Here is a 26,895-nt window from a genome sequence, read left to right as displayed (position 1 = left end):
TTATTGAGTACATAGTAAAACATAATAAAAATCCAATAACATATTACATTTCTCCTTCGGTTAATTGAATAGAGCTAATAGTCCCATAAATTTCCATGTAAAATTGAATTCTTAATTAATTTTCCAACCAATTAATTAAGTAATTGAAGGCATGTAGCTATATATTCTATAAAATCTATATAGAAAACATCATAAGAATGTTGTAATAATGTCATTTATTATAAGTGTTTTATTTTAAAATAAAAGGATATCTATAAAAAATTTAGAATTTTCTTTTTATAGATAAAAATTTTGTACAAGCACTTCCCATTCCATAACCAAGTCCAGAATTTTTGTGCAATTTGATTGAATGTGTATACAAGAGAGAGTGGTTGAGACATGAAAGAATAAATAACCGAAACGTATGAAAAACTTTAGTAGGTAGGTAGGGTTCTCTACGCCATCATAGTTCATGCAATATGAGAAGTTATTGGTTAATTTTGGGACACCATCATGTGCTGTCCCAATAATATTATAATTGGTAAAAGAGATGAGGCCTACGAATTTATGTTGGGTAATTAAAAAATATAAAAAAATATAAAAATTTGTGATTAATGAAAGATACTATCACATGACGCCCTAGAAACACTAAATAATTTTTCCATACAATATGCTCCTCCCAGATATATAAAGGGATTTTTATTGATAAGTCAAATTTAGAAGTGTTTTAACCCAAGAAGTCCATGAAGGAATTTTTTAACCCATTTAGTCCCATGTATGTATAGTTTTATTCCATAAAGTCCATTTTCTTGATTTACACTATTTTCTTGGACACTTATACCCTTATATTTAATTTTGATACCCTTATAAATATTTTTTGAACGATTAGCAATTTAATGATGTGAACATTCATATTTTAAAATTCACATTGGTAGGAATGTAAAATTGGCCCGTAGACGGCCCGAAACCCGGCCGCGAGCAGGGGCGGGCCCGGCCCGTTGACAATGTGAATATTCATATTGACATATTAACATTCACATTAATAGAAGTGTAAAATTGACCCCCGTCCCGTGGCGGCGCAAAACCCGCCCGCGACCCATGGCCGGCCCGGGGCGGTCCCGGTCCGGCCCGTCGACAATGTGAATATTCACATTGATAAGAGCATAAAATTGGGTCGCGGCCCATGGGCGGGCCCGGCCCGGCCCGTTGACAATGTGAATATTCACATTGACATGTTAACATTCACATTGATAGGAGTATAAAATTAGCCCGCGCCTCGTGGCTGCCCAAAACCCGCCCACGGCCCGTGGGCGGGCTCGGCCCGGCCTGTTAACAATGTGAATGTTCACATTAAGATGTTAACATTCACATTGATAAGAGTATAAAACTGGACAGCAGCCCAGAGCGAGCCCGACCCGGCCCAGCCCAGCCCGTTGACAATGTGAATATTCACATTGACATGTTAACATTTACATTAATAGGAGTGTAAAATTGGCCCCCGTCCTGTGACGGCGCGAAACTCGCCCGCGGCCCATGGGTGGCCCGGGGTGGGCCCGGTCCGGCCCATTGACAATGTGAATATTCACATTGACATGTTAACATTCACATTGATAAGAGTATAAAATTGGACCGCGGCCCATGGGCGGCCAAAAGCCCGCCCGTGGCCCGGGGCAGGCCCGGCCCGGCCCGTTGACAATGTGAATATTCACATTGACATGTTAACATTCACATTGATAGGAATGTAAAATTAGCCCGCACCTCATGGCTGCCCGAAACCCGCCCACGGGCTGTGGGCGGGCCCGGCCCTGCCTGTTGACAATGTGAATGTTCACGTTGACATGTTAACATTCACATTGATAAGAGTATAAAACTGGACAGCAGTCCAGGGCGGGCCGACCCGGCCCGGCCCGTTGACAATGTGAATATTCACATTAACATGTTAACATTCACATTAATAGGAGTGTAAAATTGGCCCCGTCCCGTGGTGGCGCGAAACCCGCTCGCGGCCCATGGGCGGCCCGGGACGGGCCCGGTCCGGCCCGTTGACAATGTGAATATTCACATTGACATGTTAACATTAACATTGATAAGAGTGTAAAATTGGCCCGTGACCCGTGAGCAGCCCGAAGCCCGGCCCCCAGCCGGGGCGGGCCCGGCCCGTTGACAACGTGAATATTCACATTGACATATTAACATTCACATTGATAAGAGTGTAACATTAGCCCATGCCCTGTGGCTGCCCGAAATACTCCCACGGCCCGTGGGCGGCTCGAGGCGGGCCCGGCCTGGCCTGTTGACAATGTGAATATTCACATTGACATGTTAACATTCACATTGATAAGAGTGTAAAATTGACTCGCGTCCTACGGGCGGCCTGAAGCCCGTGGGCGGCCCGAGTTTGGGTCCGGGTTTGTCAACGGGCCGCTCCGGGCCCGCTCCAGGCCGCCCCTGGGCAGCGGGCGGGTTTCGGGCCGCCCACGGGCCACGGGCCAATTTTACACTCCTATCAATGTGAATGTTAATATGTCAATGTGAATATTCACATTGTCAACGGGCTGGACCGGGCTCGCCCCGTGCCGCCCATGGGACGCTAGTCAATTTTACACTCTTATCAATGTGAATGTTAACATGTCAATGTGAATATTCACATTGTCAACAGGCCGGGCCGGGCCCACTCCGGGCCCCCCACGGGCCGTGGGCTAGTTTCGAGCAGCCACGGGGCGCGGGCTAATTTTATACTCCTATCAATGTGAATGTTAACATGTCAATGTGAATATTCACATTATCAACGGGTCGGGTCGGGCCGGGCCCGCCCAGGGCAGCCCACGAGTCGCGGGCGTGTTTCGGGCCGGCCACAGGCCGCGGGCTAATTTTACGCTCCTATCAATGTGAATGTTAACATATCAATGTGAATATTCACATTGTCAACGGGCCGGGCCGGACCCGGGCTGCCCACGGGTCATGGGCTAATTTTACACTCTTGTCAATGTTATTGTTAATGTTAATATGTCAATGTGAATATTCACATTGTGAACGGGCCGGTCCAGGCCCGCCCCGGATGGCGGGCTGGTTTCGGGCCGCCCACGGGCCGCAGGCCAATTTTACACTCCTATCAATGTGGATGTTAACTTGTCAATGTGAATATTCATATTATCAACAGGCCGAGCCGGGCCTATTTTTTTGGCCTGTGGGCCGGCCCGGGCCGACTCGAATTTTTTCGGGCACCCACGAGGATCGACATGGGCCGGGCCCCTACACATTGACGATATGAACATTTACGTTGACGGTGTGAACATTCACATTAAGGGTATTTTAGTAATTATGTCACCCATAGGACTTATTGAAATATAAGAAAATAATGTGAGCTAAATGGAATATAAGTAGATGAAAAGGGTATTTTGGTCTTCTTATCTCAAATTGGACCTAATGGAATAGTCAAAAAGAATATGGATTCGATGGAATAAAACTCTTAGAAAATGAATTTATCAAAAAAACTCTCATATATAAAATATAACTCATATGTTTTCGCTTTATATTTCTTTCTTTTCCCACCGTACTCACTTCTCTTCTTAATAAATCTTAACCTCTTAAAAAATTATTTAATACTTCTATAAATATCATAGACCAATAAGATTACATGAAAAAAGATTAATGGACAAACTAGTCTTTACTCAATCGGTCAATGTTAGACTTGCTTCGCTCATTTCGTTATGAGAGAAAATTATTGGATAGTTTCAAAGTACTATGTAATATTCATTCTATTCTTGATAAAAAAAATTTACTAGATACTTAACACAGATAATTCAGTATTTTTCATTCATAAAATTTTTCGTTACATGATTGGTATGGAACACTGTGTATATAATGTCATATGATGTTTTAAAACTACCGAATAATTATTCATTCTTTTTAACAAATAATGTCAAATAATTAAAAATATCACATAAATAACACCACATAATTAGCGGAGACTAACCACATCTCAATGTTGAGTTGGTAATATAGAAGTAGTAAATAATTACTCACCATATAATCTCTTTCATGCATGCCCTGCATTTCACCTACCAACATAACAACCAAATTCTCCACGCCCGCGCGCACACACAAAAAGAAGAAAAGAAAAAAATATTGTGAGATAAATAGTTGTTTCCTTTGTTTCTTTTGTTTCTTTTACCTTCTTCAAAAATTTCAAAAACACAAAAACTCAACTTTTCTTGGATTATCTCTGAAATGGGGTCTATGGGATGAGGTGGGTATTGTCTCTAGGGAAGATGCCGCAGTTAACCATTGCTATCAACTGAAGTTATTGTATGGATCTTTTGTTTTGTTTTTTCTGCTTTAGCTCGATTCTGCTTTTGTTTTCATTGCTTTGTCCAGTCAAAACAAGTAGCATCAACAGAAAGAACCTTTTTCTGAGCAGGTATATTACTTTTTGTTATACTATCCCTAGGATTGGAGGTAATAGATTACATAAGCATACTTTGAAAAACACTTTATGCTTTAATAGTTTTTGATTCGCTGACGAACACTCCATTGTTAGTAGGAATATGGGGCCAAAGATTTCGTACTGATGTCTAAATTTCTCTTCTGTTTTACAACACTCGCAATTATTGAAGTGCATAGATAGAAAAAATTCTATGAAGTTTTATTGTTTCCTAGGATTGGCTTGGGCATTTTTTGCACAGCTATGGCTCTCATGAGTGTTTTAAAATAGAAAAACTGAGGGATTTTCATGTGTCGAATATGAGATTTCTGTTTGAAAAACACTTTATTCTTTAAAACTTTTGATTTGTTGACAAACTCTCTATTGGTAATAAAAATGAGGCCTAACATTCTTTATCCCTAAATTATTTGTTCTTGTAAATTACTTACAATCATTAGGTCATATAAGTCTCATTAGGGTTTTAAAATAATATAACAAAAAAAATTTGGAATAGAGAATTCTATACTGAATATGGAATCCTCTTTGTTTGTATGCCAAAATCTTCTAGTTTTGATTTTTTCAATCCTACATATAGCCACCTCTCTCTCTCTCTCTCTCTCTCTCTCTCTCTCTCTCTCTCTAAGTAGATTGTTATTGCAGGAAATATGAACCTCATGCAAGATCTCTTGGAGAGGCTAAGACCCATTGTAAATTTGAGAAGCTGGGATTATTGTGTTCTTTGGAAATTGGGTGATGATCAAAGGTTTAAACACACAAACAAAATCTAATTCCTCTCTCTGTCTCTCTCTCTCTCTCTCTCACATTCATCTTTTTGATGTACATGTGTAGGTTTCTTGAGTGGATGTATTATTGTTGTGCTGGATCTGAGAACATCCAAAATAGTGGAGAGGAGCTTCTTTTTCCTGTTTCTTCTGTTCCTCCTTGCAGAGACCTCATGTTTCAGCACCCAAGGACCAAACCTTGCGATCTTCTTGCTGAATTGCCCTCGTCCATTCCCCTACATTCTGGGTTGTCTCTCATACACATATCTATACAACCCATATACACACAAGAACGAGTTTGAATGAGACATTTTTTTTTTTTTGATCAGCAAAAAGAAGAGTTTTATTGATGAAAAGAAGCACCATACATGCAAAAAGACATCAACAAAACCTGGGACCGAAGGAGAATTGGTGAGAGACCAATCCAAACCAAAACAGAGGTAACTACAGAAAAATACAGGACAAGCAGTGAGGTTTCATCAAACAACACACCAACTTGTCTCCAATACACCTGAAAAACATACCGACAGACAACTCTTACTCAGCAAACACCTCTAACTCCACTATATAATGCAGAACAACAACTCTGACCCAGGCACCTCGAAAGTAGACATTTCTGGAGCAGCTCTGAACAACCCAATGCAGCTTCATCAGAACAACATCTCTGAAGCATCTTTGAACAACCCAATGCAAACCAAAGCACCTCCCATGTTACACCCATACTCCAAACTGCAGAAATTCACTAACACTCCAAACTGCAAACTTTTTGTGGGACCTATGGATCTTATGAGACCTATGCTTACCTCAGCTTCATCAATCCCTCTTATATTCCATGATTGAATCTTCATGTAGACAAATTTGTACTCTTAGTTCCCTGCCAGTAGTAGCCTAGTTGGCATCCCCAACCCGAGCTCTAGTCTTCTCCAGATCAATAGCTTCCAGCTGCTTTAATTTGCTTAAAACCTCCTCATCCTTCCCTTCAAAATCAATGCCAAGAGCTTTACCCAAAGCCAAGGTAGCTTCCGGCTCAGACAAAGCGAAACTCCCTCTACTGGACTTGCTTGCCATTGAGAGTGAGATGGCAGCAGCTGAAGATCGGAAGACAGCTCCCTTACGCAGGTTCAGAGTCGCTTTCCCGAAGCTAGAAGGACCAACCCGAAGCTTCCTTCTTGTATTTTTCCTCTGAAAGCTGGAACATTTTGGGGATGAGCTGGTAACACACAGCCCCTCGGTTTGCTTAGGTTGGGGATGATCCAAAGCTCCTACACTTAGGATCATCGGAGCAGTATGTAAGATTGGGCTGCAAATATTTGTAGGAACCAGCCCAGCAGTGAGAGGAGCTATCCTGCTTGGGCCGACAACCAAGTTATCCAAGATTGGAGCCGCATCTGATCCATTACATTCATGGGCCGAATTCAGGTCCACTATTAGATTAATCCCTTGGCCCATGTTATCAGGCCCACACAGAGTTTTAATCGATTCAGAATTTTGAATTTCAATTTCAGTCCTCCCGCCCTCATCAACGGCTCTCATCTTGGGACTCATCAGCAGTCTTGCAGAGCTTTCCTGACACACGTAGCCGTTTGCTTCTGACATGCCTTCCTGCAGAGCTGATTCAGCCACCATCGAAGCGTCTCTGAGCTGGTCATCTTCCGCCATGATGTTGCTGCTATCATGTGCTTCCACTGTTACATGATCATCCTCTTCCTCAAACTTACTCCCTCTATCTGCAAACTGGGTGCCTACTTTTACAAGATTACTATTTCGGGTTCCACCGGAGAACTCTTCAGATGAATTGCTGAGACCAGGCACCTTCAAATCTTTTATGATAATGATTTGTTCCTCGCACACCCTAACTGGGTAAAGAACACCCTTGCATTCTAAACTGAGGGTTTGATTAATGGGAGCCATAAAGTTTGTTGCAATCTGCACTTTTCCATATTGAAAATGATTTAAATTGCGAGTATCCTCATCCACAGCAGTCACAATACCCCACATCTTACCAATGTTGATGAAAGTGTTACAACTCCAAAGATTTAGTGGAACTCCATAACAACTAATCCAAACAAGCCGTTCTTGGGTAATAGACATCCCCTGTTTCCATTCGAGGACTGAATCACACCATTCATTTAGCCAGCTCTTCATTAACAGGAGTTTGTCCTTCATAATCTCCTGAGATTGAAATGTTAACACCAAATCTCTTCCACCACCGGCTCTTACTTGAACTTCCTCAAGATCTCTTCTTTCTAATTCTTTCTTGAAGTCTTCCACAATGAATAGTGGCTTTAACCTGGCTATGACACTCTCATATAACCAGCCATTCCCTTCCTCAGAGGCTTTGATAATGCAGGAGGTGTTAGGTCCTGCTGCCTTTCCACTCACCACCTCCGTGAAAGATCTCTTGCCTTGGTATCCCACGTGAGTTCTGTTAGGCTCCGCTGCAACCTTTCTAGGCTGCGTTGATGGTCCAGCCTTATGTTTCGAACCATATTCCTTACCGTAATCTGCCATTTTAACCTTTAGTGCTTTATCATCGCACCAGAGCCCATTGGCTTTTTGAATAGCCATATCCGCAGCAACAGAACAAGTATACCTGACAAAACCAAACCGGGATCTTGTCATTATCCTCCTCTTGTTCGGAATGAAAGTATCAACCACAACACCATAGTTGGAAAATATTGAATACAGCCCTATAGCTCGCATGGTTTCGGGTAGATTGTCCACAAAAACAGAGTGGATAGACACGTTCATCCTACTATTCCAAACTCCTCTTCCGCCATGTCTTCGAACCACCGGTTGCCATCCTCCATCACCGGTTGCCATTTCATAGTTTAACAATCACAAGCTAATCGCGAGAGAGACAGACTCTGTGAGTGGAAAGTTTTAGTCCTTGTGGATTTAATCACAGGAAAGAAGGTGTTGTCATTTGGCAAGCCAGAAGGAGAAGAGTCTAGCTAGGTATTTTCTAAGATGCTTGGATCCTTGGCTATAAAGTGAAGTTCTTGACCGGGGATCATGTTGTTCTTAGTAAAAGTGATGTGCTTGACACTTCCTTACTTTGTCAACCTATGAAGCACTAACACGCTCTCTTCTTCCCAAGTATTGAGACATAACACAATACAAATCCCAGAATGGGACATAGACTCATTCAAACTCATTCTCGAGGGACATGGACACTAAGCGAGTGTCTGTGTCTTATTCTGTGATTTGTTTTTGTGTTAGTAGCATTTTTTAATTAGTTTGTCTAACTATACTTGTAAATTTACAGGATTTACGCGCAAACCTTAATGTCAAACCAAGCAAGATGGTTGAACTTCTCTAATAACTCAGATTCAAATGCTTTGGAAGTGAGAATTCCCCAAACCATTTTTCCAAAAAAGAAATATCATAAAGCCCTTTATATCTTAAGCGAATACATTGCAATCTCAATTTTTTTTTTTTTTTTTTTTTTTGCAGGAAACAGTTGGGACTAGGGTTTTAATTCCGGTGCCAGTTGGATTAGTTGACCTGTTTGTTGCCAAACAAGTACAAACACTTTCTCCTATAATAATATAGTGATGAACATGATCTTTCTATTCTAATTTTCCATATTAATGATTTGTTTGAGTAAGTGACAGTTATTAATAGATTTTTTTCCCCCTTAAAGGAACCTGAAGATCAGCAAATCATAGATTACATTACAGCCCAGTGTAGCATCATACTAGAGCAAGTCATGGTCCATTCAAACAATATGGATCCAAACTTCTCAGTGAATGTCAATGAAATCCAATCAAACCCATTTCTATTGGATAAAAACAGAGAAAAAGATCACAACAATCCATTCCAGCCTGCAACATCGTTGGAAAACCTGAACCTGCCATATGACGTATCCGTTGATCGGATCCGGCTATGCAATTCTCCGACAAATTTCTTGCAACCCTTCAAGAATGACAGCTTCTTTGATGGATCAAATGAATTGTTCCTCGTTGAGAAGTCGATCAACTCATTTAACTCTTTGGGAGAGAATGGATTTCTAGAAAAGAATTTGATTAAACAACAAGAAGGGACTAATAAGGATTCGATTAAAAATGAGACAGGGAGATCAGAATCTATCTCAGATTGCAGTGATTTGAATGAGGATGAAGATGATGCAAAGTATAGGAGGAGAACAAGTAAAAGGCCTCAGTCGAAGAATCTTGTTGCGGAAAGGAGGAGAAGGAAGAAACTTGATGCCAGGCTCTATGCTCTTAGAGCTTTGGTCCCCAAAATATCCAAGGTACAGTCATCATATTGTGTAATTCCATGTTTAAAATTCTTCTCTGTTTTCTCTAACAGTTAATTAATAGGTTCGATACTAGAAATAATAGGTTTATCGAAGGTATAGTCATCATATTGAACATACATTTCCACAATTATCACGTGTCACATCTTATCAAGTATTGGTACTTCTAAAAAGGAGTCATATTCATGTCGTATTTATATTAGATACTAATATCTTGTATCATCCAATACTAGAAATTGGTGTGTTTGGGACGACCAGCTGGACAACTGCTCGGCGGTCATTCCGAACACAACAGTTTCTATGTTTGGTTCTGCAAAAATGGCAATTTTGCAAAAATTTATCTGTTTTGCTGGGAGGGAGGGAGGGAAATGGTTGGTTTTGGCTAAGTTGATTAATATGATAGGTGCCAAAGTTTATGTCAAATTTGACACAAGTTTTAACATTTGCCAAATTTGATAGCTTCCATATTCCATATTCACCATTGACAGCTTCCAACCATTAGAGACGCACTTATATCCTATTGTTAAAAAAATATTATTGTGGGGACGTATTTTGTAAATGACAACACGTGGCCAATGCAGCACTGAAGTGTTAGCCGGGGTGTCACGTGTCTTGGTCATGGCGCCGAGGTGATCTCGGCTAGGCCGAGGTTATCTGCGGAAATACCAGAATTCGGGATGAGCGGATAAGAGGCAAGAGTCCTAAAATGGGGGAGGATCTCAGTCTGGATAAAGATAAGGCTCTTAAAGAGTTTATCTCTATCTGGTTGGAAGTCCAAGATGAGCATTGAGCCAGAGTCTATTGAAGCTAGGCTTCTACAGGGATCAGGTTAGTGCTGGCTATAAAAGTAAGGCACCCTCGTGGGTCTAAGGTACACTTTTTGTATTCTGGCTAGTGAGTTAAGCACTATTTGCTATCTTTGAGAGATAACTGAGTACTGACTTGATCGTTGGAGTGCCCCCGGATGGACGAACCACCACCGGAATTCTTATCTTTTTGTGACAAGTTGTTCGGGCCTGTGCTCTCCTAGTGAGTACCTGTTTGATAGTGTGGTTAGAAATCAGTACCCACAATTTGGCGTCATTTGTGGGAAACGTAAGAAGAATAGATGGCCAACGACGGACAGAAAGGAAGAATTGGCGTCGACATCCCTAGTGGGAGTGGAAAAAACGCCGAACCTAACATAGAGGAGGATAATTGTAACGAAGAACCTCGGGATAAGAATCCTGGAGAAAAAGACGTCGGCTAAAAGGGAGACGTACCAAAGAAAGCATGTTAGGGCGGGTATTACAACGAAAACGACCTCTAGGTATGGAAAGATAGATGCCTGAGGAGGAATGATGAGATGAAAGAGATGGCAAACAAATTGGCAGACCTGCAATCGGTTGTCAATTTCATGATGCAGAACAACGTCATGCAGTCACCGTTCCCATTGGAGGATACGGCGATTCCAGTGACCAAGAACAATGCTCAGAAAGGGAGGCAGAAAGCAATCCCGCAGTTCCCCAGCATGGCAGGGCGAGGAAGCATTCTCATTGGCCTTCACGGGAGGTCGGGCGAGGAGAGTCGATGAGAGGAGAGTCTCAGAAGACACATTGTGCCAAAGAAACCTATGCCAAAGAACATCAGCATGTTCAAGGGAAGGAGCTTTACTTTGACACGACAAATGGAGGGAGGTCTAAGAGGACTCATAACGACATGGGAAGCATCGCACCAAAAAGGCTGAAATCCGTTGACAGCCGAGCTCCTAGACAAACTAAGGAGGATTTGAGGGATTACGTCTAGAGGAAGCGACAAGATGTCGAGTTAACATCTCCGGTCAAGCCAAGAACGTCATTCTCGGTGGAATTGGACAAGTTTAAGGCCCCGAAAAGGTTCCACATGCCGAGATTCCAGATATACGACGGTAAGTCTAATCCCAACTTTCATGTCAGCTTATACTTGAACTCAATGGCACTGTACACCGAAAATGAGCCGTTACTCTGCAAGGTGTTCCCCTCATCCTTTAGGGAAATCGCATCAGATTGGTTTCACAAATTGCCGAAAGGAACTGTGACAAGCTGGGAAGGCCTGGCTGAGATGTTTGTGGCCAAGTTTGTTACAAACAAACTACAGCCATTGAGGGTAGACTCTTTGATGGTTTTGAGACTTGGAGAGGATGAAAGCCTCAGGTCTTATGCCAAAAGGTATTATGAAGTGTTTAACATAATACCAGGGTGCAACCAAGAGGTGGAGGTCGTTTCTTTTAAGAATGGCCTAAACGATTATTGTCTACTTCGAAAATCACTGGCAAAGACACTGCCAAAAAGTATGGAGGAACTTATGGCCAGAATCGAGAAATACGTGAGAGCAAAGGAAGATACACTAGGGACCGAGGTGTCAAAGCAAGAGAAGAGGAACGGCTCGCCGAAGCGAGGCCGATGTAATACAAATTTTAATAGACAAGAAACAGGACTAAGGGCTACACAGGCAATCACCACAGTGTTCCAGATCCCGGTTTACAAAGTCCTGGAAAGAATCAGAAACCAGCCTTACTATAGAGCACCAGAGAAGATCCCTGGCGAATTTATGGGAAGAAGCCTGGGGAAGCATTGTGCCTACCACAATGAGGATGGGCACTTGACTCAGGGGTGCAGAGCCCTAAAGACACATCTGGAAGACCTTGTGAGACAAGGTCACTTAAGGGACCTGGTGGATGAGGCCAAAACAAGGGAAGAGCAGACAAGGCTACCCCAGGCACCGACATCACCACCTCTACTAGCACCACCGCCAGCAGACGGACCTCGAGTGATCAATGTGATTCACTCAAAGGTTAATGAGAACGAGATACGTGGGGAGACTCAGAGGGTGAAACACTTACAGCATGTGTGTCAGGTTCAGCAAAAAAGGCCTAGGGCAGACGAGTGCCAGGGACCAATGGTGTCATTTACTGAAGCCGACCTAGACATGGTGCAACATCCACACAATGATGCTCTGGTGATATTCCTAAAGATTGGAGAGTGCCAGGTAAGGCGCATTCTAATTGACCAAGGCAGCTCTTGTGACATCATGTATGTCAGATGCTACAAGGAGCTCGGCCTGCACCAAGATGATCTGGAATAGTCTAACAGTCCAATGGTCGGGTTTAATAGAACGTTGACATGGCCCTTGAGGGCAATAAATTTGGAGGTACAGGAAAGTACCATGAAAGTGAGTACAGAGTTTACAATCATTGACGCCCCTTCACCTTACAACGTTATCTTGGGAAGGCAGTGGTTGCACGCAATGAGAGCTGTTCCCTCAATATTGCACCAACTATTGTGGTTTCCAACAGAATAAGGAATTGAGGAGATCAGAGAAGATCAGGTGCAGGCAAAGAATTACTCCATGGTAGCAATGAAATCCACCTGCAATGTACGAGAAGCAGACACAGCCGAAATTGAGGACAAGGACATGAAGGTCCTGGATGACATCGGCAAAGAACCAGCCGAGAAAAGTGAGGAAGCCCTGAAGAAGATTCTAATCCAACAAGGGGATGAAGAGCGTTTCTTCCTTCTTAGCTCAAGATTGGCCGAGGAGGAAGAAAGGGAGTTAGAAGCCTTCTTACGAGCAAATATTGAAGTGTTTGCCTGGACGCCATATGAGATGCCTGGCATTGACCCCGAGGTCACTTACCATAGATTGAATGTGGACAGGTCGGCTAAACCTATCATCCAACGAGCAAGGAGGCCAACGTTAATACATGTTGAGGCAGTAGAAGAGGAGGTGGGAAAACTACTGGAGGCCAAAGCCATTCGAGAGGTAAATTACCCAACTTGGTTGTCAAACACAGTTGTTATGAAGAAAAGAATGAGAAGTGGAGAGCCTGCGTAGCCTTCACTAGCCTAAATGACAGTTTTTCACTCCCCAAAATCGATCAATTGGTGGATACCACTTCAGGACATGGAAGGATGAGCTTCCTGGACGCATACAGGGAGTACCATCAGATAGCAATGTACCCCCTTGATGAAGAGAATACTGCATTTATCATCCTAAAAGGGCTATATTGCTACAAAGTGATGTCTTTCGGGTTGAAAAATGCAAGAACAACGTACCAGAGGTTGGTGACCAAGATGTTCAGACATCAGATCGGCAAAACAGTGGAGGTATACATCGACGACATGGTCGTGAAGACCAAGGAACTTGAGGATCATCTGGACGACTTGAAGGCAATCTTTGACATCCTAAAAACATATCGACTTCGACTCAATGCTTCAAAATGTTCATTTGAAGTTAGGTCTGATAAGTTCTTAGGGTACTTGGTTACCAGAAGGGACATTGAGGCAAGCCTAGATCAAATCAAGGCCATCCTGGATTTGAAAAGCCCAGAGTCAGCAAAATAAGTGCAGATGTTGACTGAAAGGGCCGCAACCCTGAATAGGTTTATAAACAGATGTTCTGACAAATGCAAACCATTTTTTAGTTTAGTGAAAAAGGCCACAGATTTTTCTGGACAGAAGAGTGCGAAGTCGCCTTGATCGACTTGAAAAAATACCTGACCACAGCTTCAGTTCTCTCAAATCCTGTACCTGGAGAGGAACTTTTCTTATACTTAGCAGTTTCGGAGCATGCAGAGAAATTGACATTAGCCTTAATAATGGCTTCCAAGAAGTTGAGCCATTATTTCCAAGCCCACAAAATTGTGATATTGACTGAGCACCCTTTGAAGTCCTTGCTACAGCAAGGAGATCTGACAGGCAGGGTGGCCAGATGAATAGTGGTATTGGGCCAATACGATTTAGAGTTCAGACCTAGAACAGCAATCAAAGGCCAGGTTCTAGCCGACTTCGTTGTCGAGTTCACATCTGGTGTCGTCCCACGTCGAGCTTCGGTGAGCCGCGACTTAGGATGTCTAAGGGAACAAGAAGAGACCCAACTGGGAATGAAAAACCCCACAACAGAGCAGAAGAAAGAAGAGCAACTCGAGCCCTGTGATATTTATATCGGCGACTCCTTCCACCTTTTTATGGATGAGAGTTTAAATTGTCAAGGAGCAGGGGCAAGAGTAGTGCTAGTATCGCCAGATGGACGGATGCTAGAACAATCTATTCGACTAGGGTTTAAAGCCTCAAACAATGAAGCAGAATATGAAGCACTGATTGCAAGTTTGAAGTTGGCAGTAGCAATGGAAGCCAACGAGGTAGTGGTCTTCTGTGACTCCCAGCTTATTGTGAACCAAGCAACAGACGAGTATGCAGCCCGATATGAAAGAATGATAGCCTACGTTAAGGAGGTTGTTAGACTACTAGCCTTGTTTCAGGACTGCCAACTACAACAGGTTAGCTGAGATAACAACAACCATGCCGATGCCTTGGCTAACCTGGCTAGTGCAATGAAATCAAGGGAGACAAGGACAATAATGGTTGACTATTTGTTAGGCCCAAGTGTGGAACCACTGATCACAGAGTATGAAGCAATGCGAGTGGAGATGGGACCAAGTTGGATGGATACAATAGTAATATTCCTTAGAGATAGGAAGCTGTCAGATGATTGCAAAGAAGCACACAAGACCAGACTGAAGTCGGCGAGGTTCAGTTTGACAGCAGAAGGACATTTCTATAGAAAGTCTTTTACTGATCCCCTTTTGAGATGTGTGCATCCGTCACAAGTTGAAGACTTCTTGTATGAAATACATGAAGGAGTATATGGAAGCCACGCTAGGGGCAGGTCACTTGCTTATAGGGCCATTACTCAAGGGTACTGGTGGCCCTATATGCAGACAGATGCTGAAGCTTATGTCAGAAAGAGTGAGAAGTGTCAAAGGTTCGCACTTTTGATACATCAACCAGTAACAGATTTAAACCTACTGTCCAGCCCTTGGCCATTTGCCCAATAGGCCATGGATCTTATTGGACAACTACCTCAAGCGACTAGACAAAGGAAGTTCCTGCTAGTAGCAACTGACTATTTCACAAAATGGGTAGAAGTTGAACCCCTTTCGAAGATTCAGGACATTGATGCGAAGAACTTCATATGGAAGAACATCATCACCAGGTTCGGGATCACAAGGGCAATAATAGCAGACAATGGTACATAATTTGACAGTAAGCTAATCAAAAGCTTCTGTGCAAAGTACAATATCAAGAACTATTACTCCATTCCAAGTTTCCCTCAGAGTAATGGTCTGGTAGAAGCATCCAACAAGACTATCTTGGATGGGATCAAGAAGAGGCTGGGAGCAGCTAAAGGAAAATAGGTGGACGAATTGCCCAATGTACTCTAGGCATATTGAACTACGCCGAGAAGATCAACTAGGGAATCCCCATTTGGGATGGTTTATGGCACAGAAGCAGTTATCCCACTAGAAGTTGGCATCCTTGGGATCAGAACTCAGGGAGTAGAGCATGGGACTAATGAGGCATTCCTAGCCCAAAATCTGGACCTATTAGAAGAAAGAAGGGAGAGAGTGGTAATTCGGCCAGGGGCATACCAGCAGCAGCTTGCTAGGGCTTACAATAAGAAGGTCAACCCAAAGAGAGTTTCAAGTTGGGGACCTTGTCTTAAGAAAGATCGTCGGTAACAAAAAGGATCCCAGAGATGGAAAGTTGGGCCCAAATTAGGAGGGGCCCTTATAGAGTCATCTCGGTCACTGGTAATGGGGCATGTCGGTTTGAAGACAGTGAAGGCAAAGAGTTGTCAAGACCTTGAAACACTTGCAACCTAAATTTTTATTATTATTAGACTTTTTTGTTTTTTGAAATTTATGTCATGATTTTTTTAGCTGAGGTAGTAATAAAAAAAATTTAGCCTGATTTTTGAAGAATTTAAAAATTTATGTGATTGGATTGACCAGTCCTTCGGCGATGTTTCTAATTGAAACATGACGAATAACTTAGACTTATTATATGGCAGAGTTGAATTATACTTGCATATAATAGAGTTGATCTAAGTTAGCAAAATGTTTCTGATCGAAACATAGCGAATAACTTAGACTTATTATATGGCAAAGTTGAATTATACTTGCATATAATAGAGTTGAACTAAGTTGGCAATGTTTCTGATTGAAACATGACGAATAACTTAGATTCATTATATGGCAAGGATGAAACTAGACTTGCATATAATAGAGTTAAACTAAGTTGGTTTAGCATAGCCTTACCATGTCGTCAGAATTAAAGCTTAAAATGAAACTAAGTGCATTCCAGTTAGATTAACAAAGAAACCAAGGTTGAGAACCTCAGCTAGTCTTTGTTTGAATTTGACTTCGGCAAAAACTATACATACAATGTGGTCATAAGTGAAACTTAAGTTCACATTAGGGAGCTGGAGAATGATAAGTAAAAGTTTAAAGTACTTGGGAGTTGGAATTTTATAGAGAAATTTACAAGCTAGAGTTGGCTTAACACTTGTTGAAATTTTCAGAAAAATTTACAAGATGAAGTTAGGCCAAGGTAATATTGCAAGACGTACATACGTGCTTGCCGAGATGACCAGGTTGCCAAAACTTGGGAAATATACAAGACAGAAATCTTGATAACTAAGAGTGAAGTGACAAGTTTAAAACAACACTCGTGAAAATATTTTTACTATGTTTTCAAGTGTTAAACCAAGGCCGAGATAAACGATTAGAAGTTATGTCCGAGGTATTTTAATCCGAGGAGATTATACAGTTAAAGGTATAAATTGAAGGCATGCCAAACTATTCTAAGTATGAAAGTGGTAAACACACATAAGAGAAAAAAAGACATTCAAACACATAGAGGAAAGGAGGAAACTTGCATTCACAAAAAATTACTTGTTCAGATTACAAGAGCAGCACATCAGCCAAATATGAAACTAAAACATTATTCAAGCAAAACAAAATACAAACAAAGGAAGAAAAAGAATACAAGGAAAAGAAGAAATATTCTAAGTGCTAGGATTGGCTTGATTGGCTGGTGGTGTTGCACTCTTGTCGGTCGCTATCTCGGCGTCAATCTCTAGCAGAGTCTGATCCAAACTTTTCTCGGCGCACTGGATCTCGGCCTCAGAAGTAGTTGGATTGGGAGAGACGCCCTTGGAAACCAAGTCATCCTCTTCATCCTGAGTTAAGTCTATTTGCTCATTGAAGGTAGGAGACTTGGGATCAGTGGCAGCCTCCCCCTCCTCTTCGTCGGCCTCACCATTGTCGGTATCATCTTCAGCTTCATCGCCGGAGTCCTTGGGCTCTGGTGGGAAAGGAACTTGAAGCTGACTAATATCCTAAAGATCAGAGTCCATGGAAACAGACAACTTGTTGGGGGCCGCCATCCAACCAAGGTAGTAACCTCGGTTACAAGCCAAGTTGACTTACTGTTTGTATTAGTCATGGACGGCAGCTTGCCCCTCTTCGAAGGCTTTTTCGTCGGCCGCCTTTTCGTCGGCCTCTTTATTGGCAAGGGCCTCTTGAAGCTTGGCCTCCATGTTAGCTATCTTGGCCTTGGCAGCTTTGAGGTCGGCTCTTGCTGCCCCGGTTTCGTCTTTAGCCGTTTTGGCCTTTTCCTCGGCTAGACTTTGAGCAGCTTTAGCGTCCTTAGCCTAGTCCATTAGAGTGCGATTACTGGCCTCGGCCTTCTTGAGTAAAGAGAGTAATTTGGCTACTTCCTTGGTCTTTTTCGCCAACTCCTTCCTCATCATCTCGGTTTTTACAACATACGAATAGACATGCTGAATAGCCCGCAAGAAGTAAAACAGATTAGTAAGATTTTTTTTAAGTGTAGAAAGAACTATGAAGAGATGAATATTAAAGGATTACTAAAACCGAGTGTTGCATCATGAGAGCAAAATTCTCATACTCATGCAACTTGGTCATGCGGTTCATGTTTTCGGGCAGAAAAACTGCCGTGGACAAGGCCACGCCAACTTCAATATTTGCAGCACTATCACTAGTGGTAAGAGGTCTATTGTCGAGCATGATCTCGGGGGCCCAGGTCATGCTTCGAGAGTAGCTGTTGCCTTCTTGGTGGTCGGACCTCGGCTTTTTAGCCGGTGGGGCCTCTGATGCTGGGTCCTCAGCTGGACATTTTTTGGCGGAAGGGGCGCTCTTCTCGGCCTCGGCTAGCTTCGAGATGGGCATTGTGTCCTCAGAATCGATCTGAGTCACTGTGGCCTTTGCCTTGACCTTCTTCATCCGTTTTAGCTTTGGGGCTGGTTGGAAAGGAGATGATGAGGATTAAACTATCACCACCCCGTGGATGTTTACGAGCAGGTCTTCAACAACTGCTAGTTTGCGCCCCATCTTTTTAACAGTGGCGGCTACAGTTACTTTGGTGCCAAGGCAGATAGCTGGGAGTGCAGTAGGTAGGTTTTTTAGGTCGTAGGCCGATGACTCAGAAAGTCGGCGTTTTCGACTGCGAGTTCTACCGGCAGAGGGTAGAAATTGGAACTCGGCGTCGGCGTCGGCATTGGCGTTGGCGTTGGGCAGGAGGAATCAGTTGTGGGGCAGATATTGATGGTTGCTTTGCTAGATCGAATGTTGAGGCTTGGTTAGGCCATGGTGATGAAGTGTTAGGGGGAGTTGTTGCTAAAGGTGGAGACTTGCTTTTCTTGGGGACGTCGGTCAAGGCAGATTTGTAGGTTAGAATGTTGTTGAGCAGCAGAGGGGCCTTGCACTAATCAACTGGCAAGCCCAACAGCTTCTTAAAGCCCTTGCTAGGGTAGAAGATTTTGCGGAAGTCTTTTGGTGGCTGAGGAAGAGATGCAAGTACAAAAAATATGCATTTGAGCATATAAAGGGAACAAAGTAAGAAAGACTTAAAAACAGGTAAAGTGACACTTGATTCTTACCATTACCCTCTTTAAATACTGTTCCGCTCAAAGGATAGAGGTGGAGGTCGTCATCAGGTGGGAACTCCCAGTTGCTTGAGACGATGAACTAATCATCTCCAGCACCTTTGTTGGAGTCTGGGAGGTCGGCTATGAGTTTGTATTTAGTGGACTCGACTTGAGGTAATAGACGTAGCCTTTTTCGAATTTCAGGCCACACATGGTATAGCAGTATTGGATGTCGGCTAGTGTTATCCTAGCGTTTTCTCGGCTAGCTAAGGCAATTATATCGTTAATGACTCTGTAAGAGTTAATAGTCAGCTGCATTGGGTTAAGTTTGTAATAGTGAAGGACTTGTCGGAAAAAGATGTTAAGAGGGAACCTAAGTCCACACTCTATGAAAGCCACTATGGGGAAAGGCATAGAGTCCCCATAAGGCATGATGGAGTCCTCCTCCCCTGCCAGCCTCAGGTGAACATCGGCTGGGATGGAGAACTCATTCCTAAAGTACTTTAGCTTGGAAGGGATGTCGACTCTCCACTTGAACATGCCCACGATGTCGGCTTATGAAGATTAAGGCAAAATTTCAGAAAAGAATGTTTAGTGTGGGTTTAAGGACCTCGACTAAACCCTAGAGAGCATTGGAGTAAAGGTTTCTGAGAATCTAAGAGAGGTTTTTGGTTCGGTTTTCCTAAAGAACAGAGTTCTAGATCAAAATCCAAACCTAAATCTATGTAGATATAGGAATCAAAGGCAAGAATCTAAAAATAAAGCTAGAAAAATAGAAAAGAACAATGGTTTAGACTCAAGAAAACAACTAAAAATTCAAGAACATTGAATAAAGTGTGTGCAGATGTGCAAAGCCAAGGACAGTGGCAAAATAACAAGTGTATGAGCGGTATGTGTGTACATATGTAGACCTAAATACGAGTTAAACAAACATGAGATCGCAAACAAATATGCTCAACACATTAATGATGAAATTTAAAACACAAGCAAAAATTGAAGAACATGAATAGATTCACAATGGCAATAAACAAACGCAACAGAGTTTGAAACTACAAAGAGGGAAAACAATGACTTACTAAAAAGAGTGATACCGATATGAGGTACGCCGAAGTCAGACGATGATGGTGAATGGAGCAGAATGGTGAATGCTTTGCCGGGGGGGAAGAATGGAGTCAATTGTAGGGAGCTCGATAGCAATGGAGGCGGAGGATTTAGAGAGAGAAAAAACTTGGACTCAGAGGGAAAACGAAAGATACAAAAAGTGAAGGGACGGAGAGAGAAAGTGTTTTTATTAAAACACGAAAAGGCGGCAAAATCACAATGAATGTGCCTTGGACGACATGCCTGTCAGGTGGTGCGCGCAAAAGCGACGCGACCTGATGACACGTGTCAGGTACAGATCTATGAGAAAAATACGCGTGACAGAAACAGTTGAGAAAACCGTACGTGACAGCTCATGCGCAGATAGAACTCTTGGAGTTCTTGATTTAATGGGGCGAGAACCTCAGCTAGAAGGACGATCAGAAAAGGGACTTGAAGAACTCAGTTCTTGGTTCTTGGTCATTGATAAAGTAAACCACTGAGTCTTGGTCATGAGAGGCCGACGTGTGATGATTTCGGTCATGAAGGATGGAGTAGCTTCTAGCTGATGTGCTACATGGACAAACGGTATAGGTTTAATTACCTCAGGATGCCGAGGTAATAATACCTCAGGATGCCGAGGTAATAAAACCTAGGGGAAAGTTGTGGGGGCGTATTTTGTAAATGACAACATGTGACCAAGGAAGCATCGAAGTGTTAGCCGAGGTGCCACATGTCTTGGTCATGGCGCCGAGGTGATCTCGGCTAGACTGAGGTTATTTGCGGAAATACCAAAATTCGGGATGAGCGGATAATGGGCAAGAGTCCTAGAATGGGAGAGGATCTCAGTTTGGATAAAGATAAGGTTCTTAGAGAGTTTATCTCTATCTGGCTGAAAGTCCAAGATGAGCATTGAGCCAGAGTTCATTAAAGCTAAGCTTCTACAGGGATCGGGTTAGTGCTGGCTATAAAAGCAAGGCACCCTCGTGGGTCTAAGGTACGCATTTTGTATTCTGGCTAGTGATTTAAGCACTATTTGCTATCTTTGAGAGATAACTGAGTACTGACTTGATCGTCGGAGTGTCCCCAGGTGGACGAACCACCGCCGAAATTCTTATTTTTTCTGTGACAGGTTGTTTGGACACGGTCCATTCTACCTGTGCTCTCCTGTTGAATACTTGTTTGGCAATGTGGTCAGAAATCAGCACTCACAATTATATTGCTATATTTGTATTGTATTATATTTATATTTGATATTCGTGCTTCATAAAATATAGCAGTATTAATATTAAAAATAAATTACAAAATGAAACACATACGCTCACATGTCTATGAGTACCAAAGCCTATGGAGGCAACAAACATATGAGTGTCTATGTATGTGTTAATAGCATTTTTGCATGTGAATTAATATAGCCAAATTAGTCACATAAAATCATTATTAGTTGGTTGAAGTTCCTTGGAGAATAAACCATGCATGTTAGTACGTATTTTATTTTTATTTTTTGATAACCAAATATTTAGATTAGTTTATGCACATCTTGACTAACTTTGAGATCCACATATAGCGCCCTTCCATGTATATTGGTTGAAGTTGCTAGGAGAATAAATATGCACGTTAGTACTTGTTTGTTAATGATATCCAATGGTTATTCTTGTTTGTCATATAGTTGGATAAAGCTTCAATCGTTGGGGATGCAATTGAGTTCGTGAAGGAGTTGAAGAAACAAGTAAAAGATCTCCAACATGAGCTTGAAGATCAGTCCGATGATGAATGTACCAACAACAACAACAACAACAACAACAACAATAATCACAACAACAAGAAGTATGGGAGATCGGAGATTCTGAACCAAAATGGAACTAACAATGTTGTTGGATTGAAACCTGATCAACATAAAAAGGCTCCTCCAAATGAGTTTCATAAGCGTGGAGCTGAAGCAACAGCAAGCAAAAGTGGTGTGGCTGAACCACCCAAACAAAACCATGAATCAAATACTTGTGACAAGCTGCGCCAAATGGAGGTAGGTACATCTTGCTTCTGATTTTTTTTATTTTTTTTTAATATTTCCGGTGTATTGAAAAAAATGCTTGTGTTCTATTTTTATTTTTTGTATCGACGATGCTACGTAGCTCAAATTTTGTGGCTCAAAAGTGGCTCAAATTGCCAAAACGACGTCGTTTTGAGTACATAACAATATAAAAATGGCCAAAACGACGTCGTTTTGGCCATTTGAGCCACTTTTGAGCCACAAAATTTGAACTACGAGACATTTTCCTTTTTGTATTTGGTGTTTTTAAAGTTTCACTTTGGAGCAAAAATCATTTTAAAAAATCCAGTAACAATTTTTAAATATTTTTTAGAAAGGAACAAGCTAGAGAGAAATGCAGTCTTATTTAGTTGGCCCCATAAGACTCGTAACAATTCTCACTTAGGCAATTTAAACCATTTATTTTGTAAACTCCCCTATACAGTTTATTTTTTAGAAAGAAAAAAAAATGATCCATTCATTGTAACTATATAATTTTATTAAATTTGTTTTCAAAAAAATAAATGACGAATATAATTTTAAAAATAGATTGTTATTCACAATTTAAAGATGAAACTAACAAAATTATGTGACTAAGATTATCAGATCAATTTATTTATTTTTTTTGAATGATATACACGAAATATCTTTTAAAATATACAATTTAAATTATCAAAATAGGACCTCTAGTAAGTCTGTCTAGACAACACCCTCCAGTTCAGATCATGAGCAGGAGGAAAACCAAACCCATTTCAAATTTAACTAGTTTTGGTTTGGTTTTTGTTTTCCTTGCCTTGAAAACATTTACAACGATATGAAAAATGTTTTGTTTGGCAATTTGTAGCCGCATGTAGAAGTGGCTCAACTAGATGGAAATGAGTTCTTTATAAAGGTATTTTGCGAGCACAAGCATGGTGGCTTTTTGAGGTTGATGGAGGCTCTTAATTCTCTTGGCTTGGAAATCACAAACGTCAATGTTGCTAGCTTCAGAACTCTTGTTTCCAACGTTTTCAAAGTTGAGGTATATATATATCATCCTTAAAATTAAACAAACTACCATTTCATAATGAAAAAAACCCAAAAAAAAAAAAAAAAAAAAAAATTCTATGTCATTATTCATCAGAATGATGTGATAATGGTGATATTTTTTATGTTGAGAAATGAAAAGTGATATATCAACAATATATATATATATATATATAATGGTATTGCATTGCAGTGAAACTTATTATTTTAAATTAAAGAGACTATTTAATTATAAAAATACCACTCTTATGTCATTCTCGTGAAAAATTATGTTTGAATACTATTTTTCTTAAGAAAATCCTGATGAGTTTTTTTTTTTTCTTTTTTTTTTAATTGTAGTAATAAGCTCAAAACTCCATCCATCATTTTGTATAAGTTACACTCACCTCTCTTTAAAATTAGAAAAAATACAGTCAGTTCCACACTTTTGACATAATTACACTGACTTTCTTTTAGTAAAGTTAAAACAACTGAAACTAATGCAAATGGTAATAAACAAAAATAAATATACATTTTTAGTAGAAAAGAGATGACAACATCATTTTTTCATACATACGATTAACAAATTTTTGATAAAAAGGGCTTAACTGTTAAACTAAACCAAACCAAACTAAGCCTACTCTTAAGTCTCATCAAATGGAGTCAGCTGCATGAATTATTTTTCTCCACTTGACTCCATCTAAAGTCATTTTGTTAGTCAAATTAAAGAGATTCATATCTCTATTTACTATACTAGTTCACATCAATTTAGGTCTACCATTTCCCCTAACACTACCATCTACTGTCACCCTATTGCATCTTTTCACTACGACTTTTGTTGGTATCTGTTGTATATGACCAAACCATCAATTTATTCTCTCTCAACTTATCTTCTATCGGTACTATTCCTACCCATTCTTGAATATTCTCACTCCTAACTCTGTCTTTTCTAGTCTTGCCACGCATCCACCTTAGCATCCTCATCTCGGCAATACTCATCTTATCTACATATTATTTCTTAGTTGCCCAACATTCCGTCCCATACAATATCGATGGTCTAATAGTCATTCTATAGAACTTTCCTTTTAGTTTACTGGGTACTCGTTTATCGCACAGTACTTCAGACGCACTCCTCCACTTAAGCTACCCTATCTTAATTCTGTAAACCACATCCGCTCCAATCTCCGTAGTCATTGAGATAATCGATCCTAAATAACGAAAATGTTCACTTTTACGTAGTTCTTGGTTCTCAATCTTCACTTCTCCTCTACTTTCATTGTGACTGTTACTAAAATTACACTCTATATACTCTGTATTAATTCTGCTTATCCTAAATCATTTAGATTCAAGTGTTTTTCTCCAAATCTCCACCTTAGTGTTAACGCCTTCTCTAATCTCATCCACTAATACGATATCATCTACAAAAAGCATACACCACGGCACATTATCCTGAATATTACGCGTCAACTCATCCATAACTAAAGCAAAAAGATAAGAATTTAAAGTTGATCCTTGGTGTAACCCCACAATAATTGAAAATTCACTCGTCTCTCCAACAAGCGATTTAATAGTGGTGACCACACTTTCATACATATCTCTAATCACATCAATCCAATCGTTTATCATCCTTTTTTTCTCTAACACCCACCAGATTATATCCCGAGGCACTCTATCATATGCTTTCTCAAGATCAATAAAAACTATATGAATGTCTTTTTTTTTTCTCTATACTTTTATTTTTCTCTTTTCAAAAGATAGATCGCTTCCATTATTGACCTACTAGGCATAAACCCAAATTGATTCTCTGACACCTCTATTATATCTCGCAATCGACATTCCATCACTCTCTCCTATACTTTCATTGTGTGACATATTAACTTGATTCCTCTATAGTTGTTGCAATTCTGGACATCTCCTTTATTTTTATATATTGGCACTAAAATACTTTTCCTTCACTCCTCCAGCATTTTTTTAGTCAACAAAGTCTTGCTAAATAATATAGTCAACCAAACAACCCCCTTTTTACCTAAATATTTTCACATTTCAATAGGTATATCATCGGGTCCTAAAGCCTTATTCAATTTCTTCTTTTTAAGTGCAAACTCCACTTCAAAGTTCCTAATCCTACGATAGAATCTATAGTCCTGGTTTTCCTTATTACTGCTTACTTCATCCCCTTTTGACCTACTTCCATATTCCTCATTTAATAACTTCTCAAAATAGTTATTCCACCTCTCCTTAATCTCTTCATCTTTCACTAACACATTATCTTAGCGAGTATATATATCCTTTTCTCTCTCTCGTTACTATCTAGTCTAGTGTATAGGTCATCATAGGATTTCAACTTAGTTTCTCTTACTACTTTTTTGACCTCTTTATTAGCTAATTTGTAGCGCTTAAGGTTTTTCTCAGTTCTATCATTCTGTCACTTTTTAAAGCTCTATTTTTTCTTCTTTATTACCACTTGGATCTCCTCCCTCCACCACCAAGCTTTCCTAAAATTAGGTCCCTTTCCTTTCGATTCTCCAAGAACTTCCATTGAGATTCTCCTTATACAATTGGCTATCAAATTTCACATAGTGTTAGCATCATCTTTCATGTTTCAAGTACTTTCTTTATCCATTCTATTCTTAAATGTGTCTAATTTATTCCCTTTTAGGTCCCATTATCTAGTCCTGTGACACCCATTATCTTTCCAACCTTGATATTGTCCTTTAAAGCATAAATCTAGTACCAAAATTCTATGTTGAGACGTCAAAGTGTGAGACTAACGATATTTTTCCAAATCTCACGCGAGATGAGTATAATTTATCCTAATTTTTTTGTATGTATTTTATGTTTTGTATATGATTACTCTTGAAATATATATATACACACATATAATTTATCCTAAATTATAATTTATCCTTTTAAAACAAAATACTTATTTAAATGACATGTAACTGGAGAAATGTTAATGATTAATTATGTATGAATAATTATTTTCCTTTGAAGTACATATAATGATTGTATACTCATAGCACCTAAAGTTTATTTTGCAAATACAACCAAATTTGTTTGCTAACAATTTGTCATATTAAAGAGTTATGCTTTTGTGTTTTTGTTTTCTCAGAAGAGGGATAGTGAAATGGTACAAGCTGATCATGTAAGGGGTTTCTTGCTAGAGATAACAAGAAATCCATCTGAAATGTGGCGTAAACTGTCTAATCACAATGGCAATGACAATGGAATGGACTATCATCATCATCATCATGATCACCACAACCCCCACAACCACCTCCATAGCCACCAAATCAGCTCTCACCACCACCACCGTAATCACCTTCATAACTAACCATAAGCCACTGTCAAGGATTCAGATGAGTCTTTCATTTTATTTTATTATATTTTTTAACTTTTTAAATTACCCTTTTTCCTTGTACAAGCTCATGTATAAGCTTCTCATAGACATTTTATGCAATAATACAAGGCTTATCCAAACAAAAATTATATAGTTATATAAACAAAAATAACCTAATCATGACATCCCAACCAAATGGAGCATGCTCTTTTTTCAAACCATTCACATTTAGAAGCTTGCCAATTT

General features: G+C 40.5%; 1 protein-coding gene across 1 annotated transcript; it reads left to right on the top strand.

The window, feature by feature from the left end:
• Positions 1–5,067: 5,067 nt before the first annotated feature.
• LOC114258080 (transcription factor ABORTED MICROSPORES-like) lies at positions 5,068–26,643 on the top strand. Its single transcript, XM_082871532.1, has 8 exons — positions 5,068–5,165; positions 5,252–5,431; positions 8,453–8,531; positions 8,641–8,709; positions 8,831–9,439; positions 21,945–22,148; positions 23,149–23,325; positions 26,422–26,643. Exons 1-8 carry the CDS (start codon positions 5,068–5,070, stop codon positions 26,641–26,643), a joined length of 1,638 nt encoding a protein of 545 aa, XP_082727658.1.
• Positions 26,644–26,895: the final 252 nt, after the last annotated feature.

The sequence above is a fragment of the Camellia sinensis genome, chromosome 5, assembly GCF_055761805.1.
Source record: "Camellia sinensis isolate YWXY chromosome 5, ASM5576180v1, whole genome shotgun sequence".
In the NCBI taxonomy this organism is placed as follows: domain Eukaryota; kingdom Viridiplantae; phylum Streptophyta; class Magnoliopsida; order Ericales; family Theaceae; genus Camellia; species Camellia sinensis.
The sequence above is the reverse complement of the archived record's forward strand: the minus strand, read 5'-3'. Positions and strand labels throughout refer to the sequence as shown.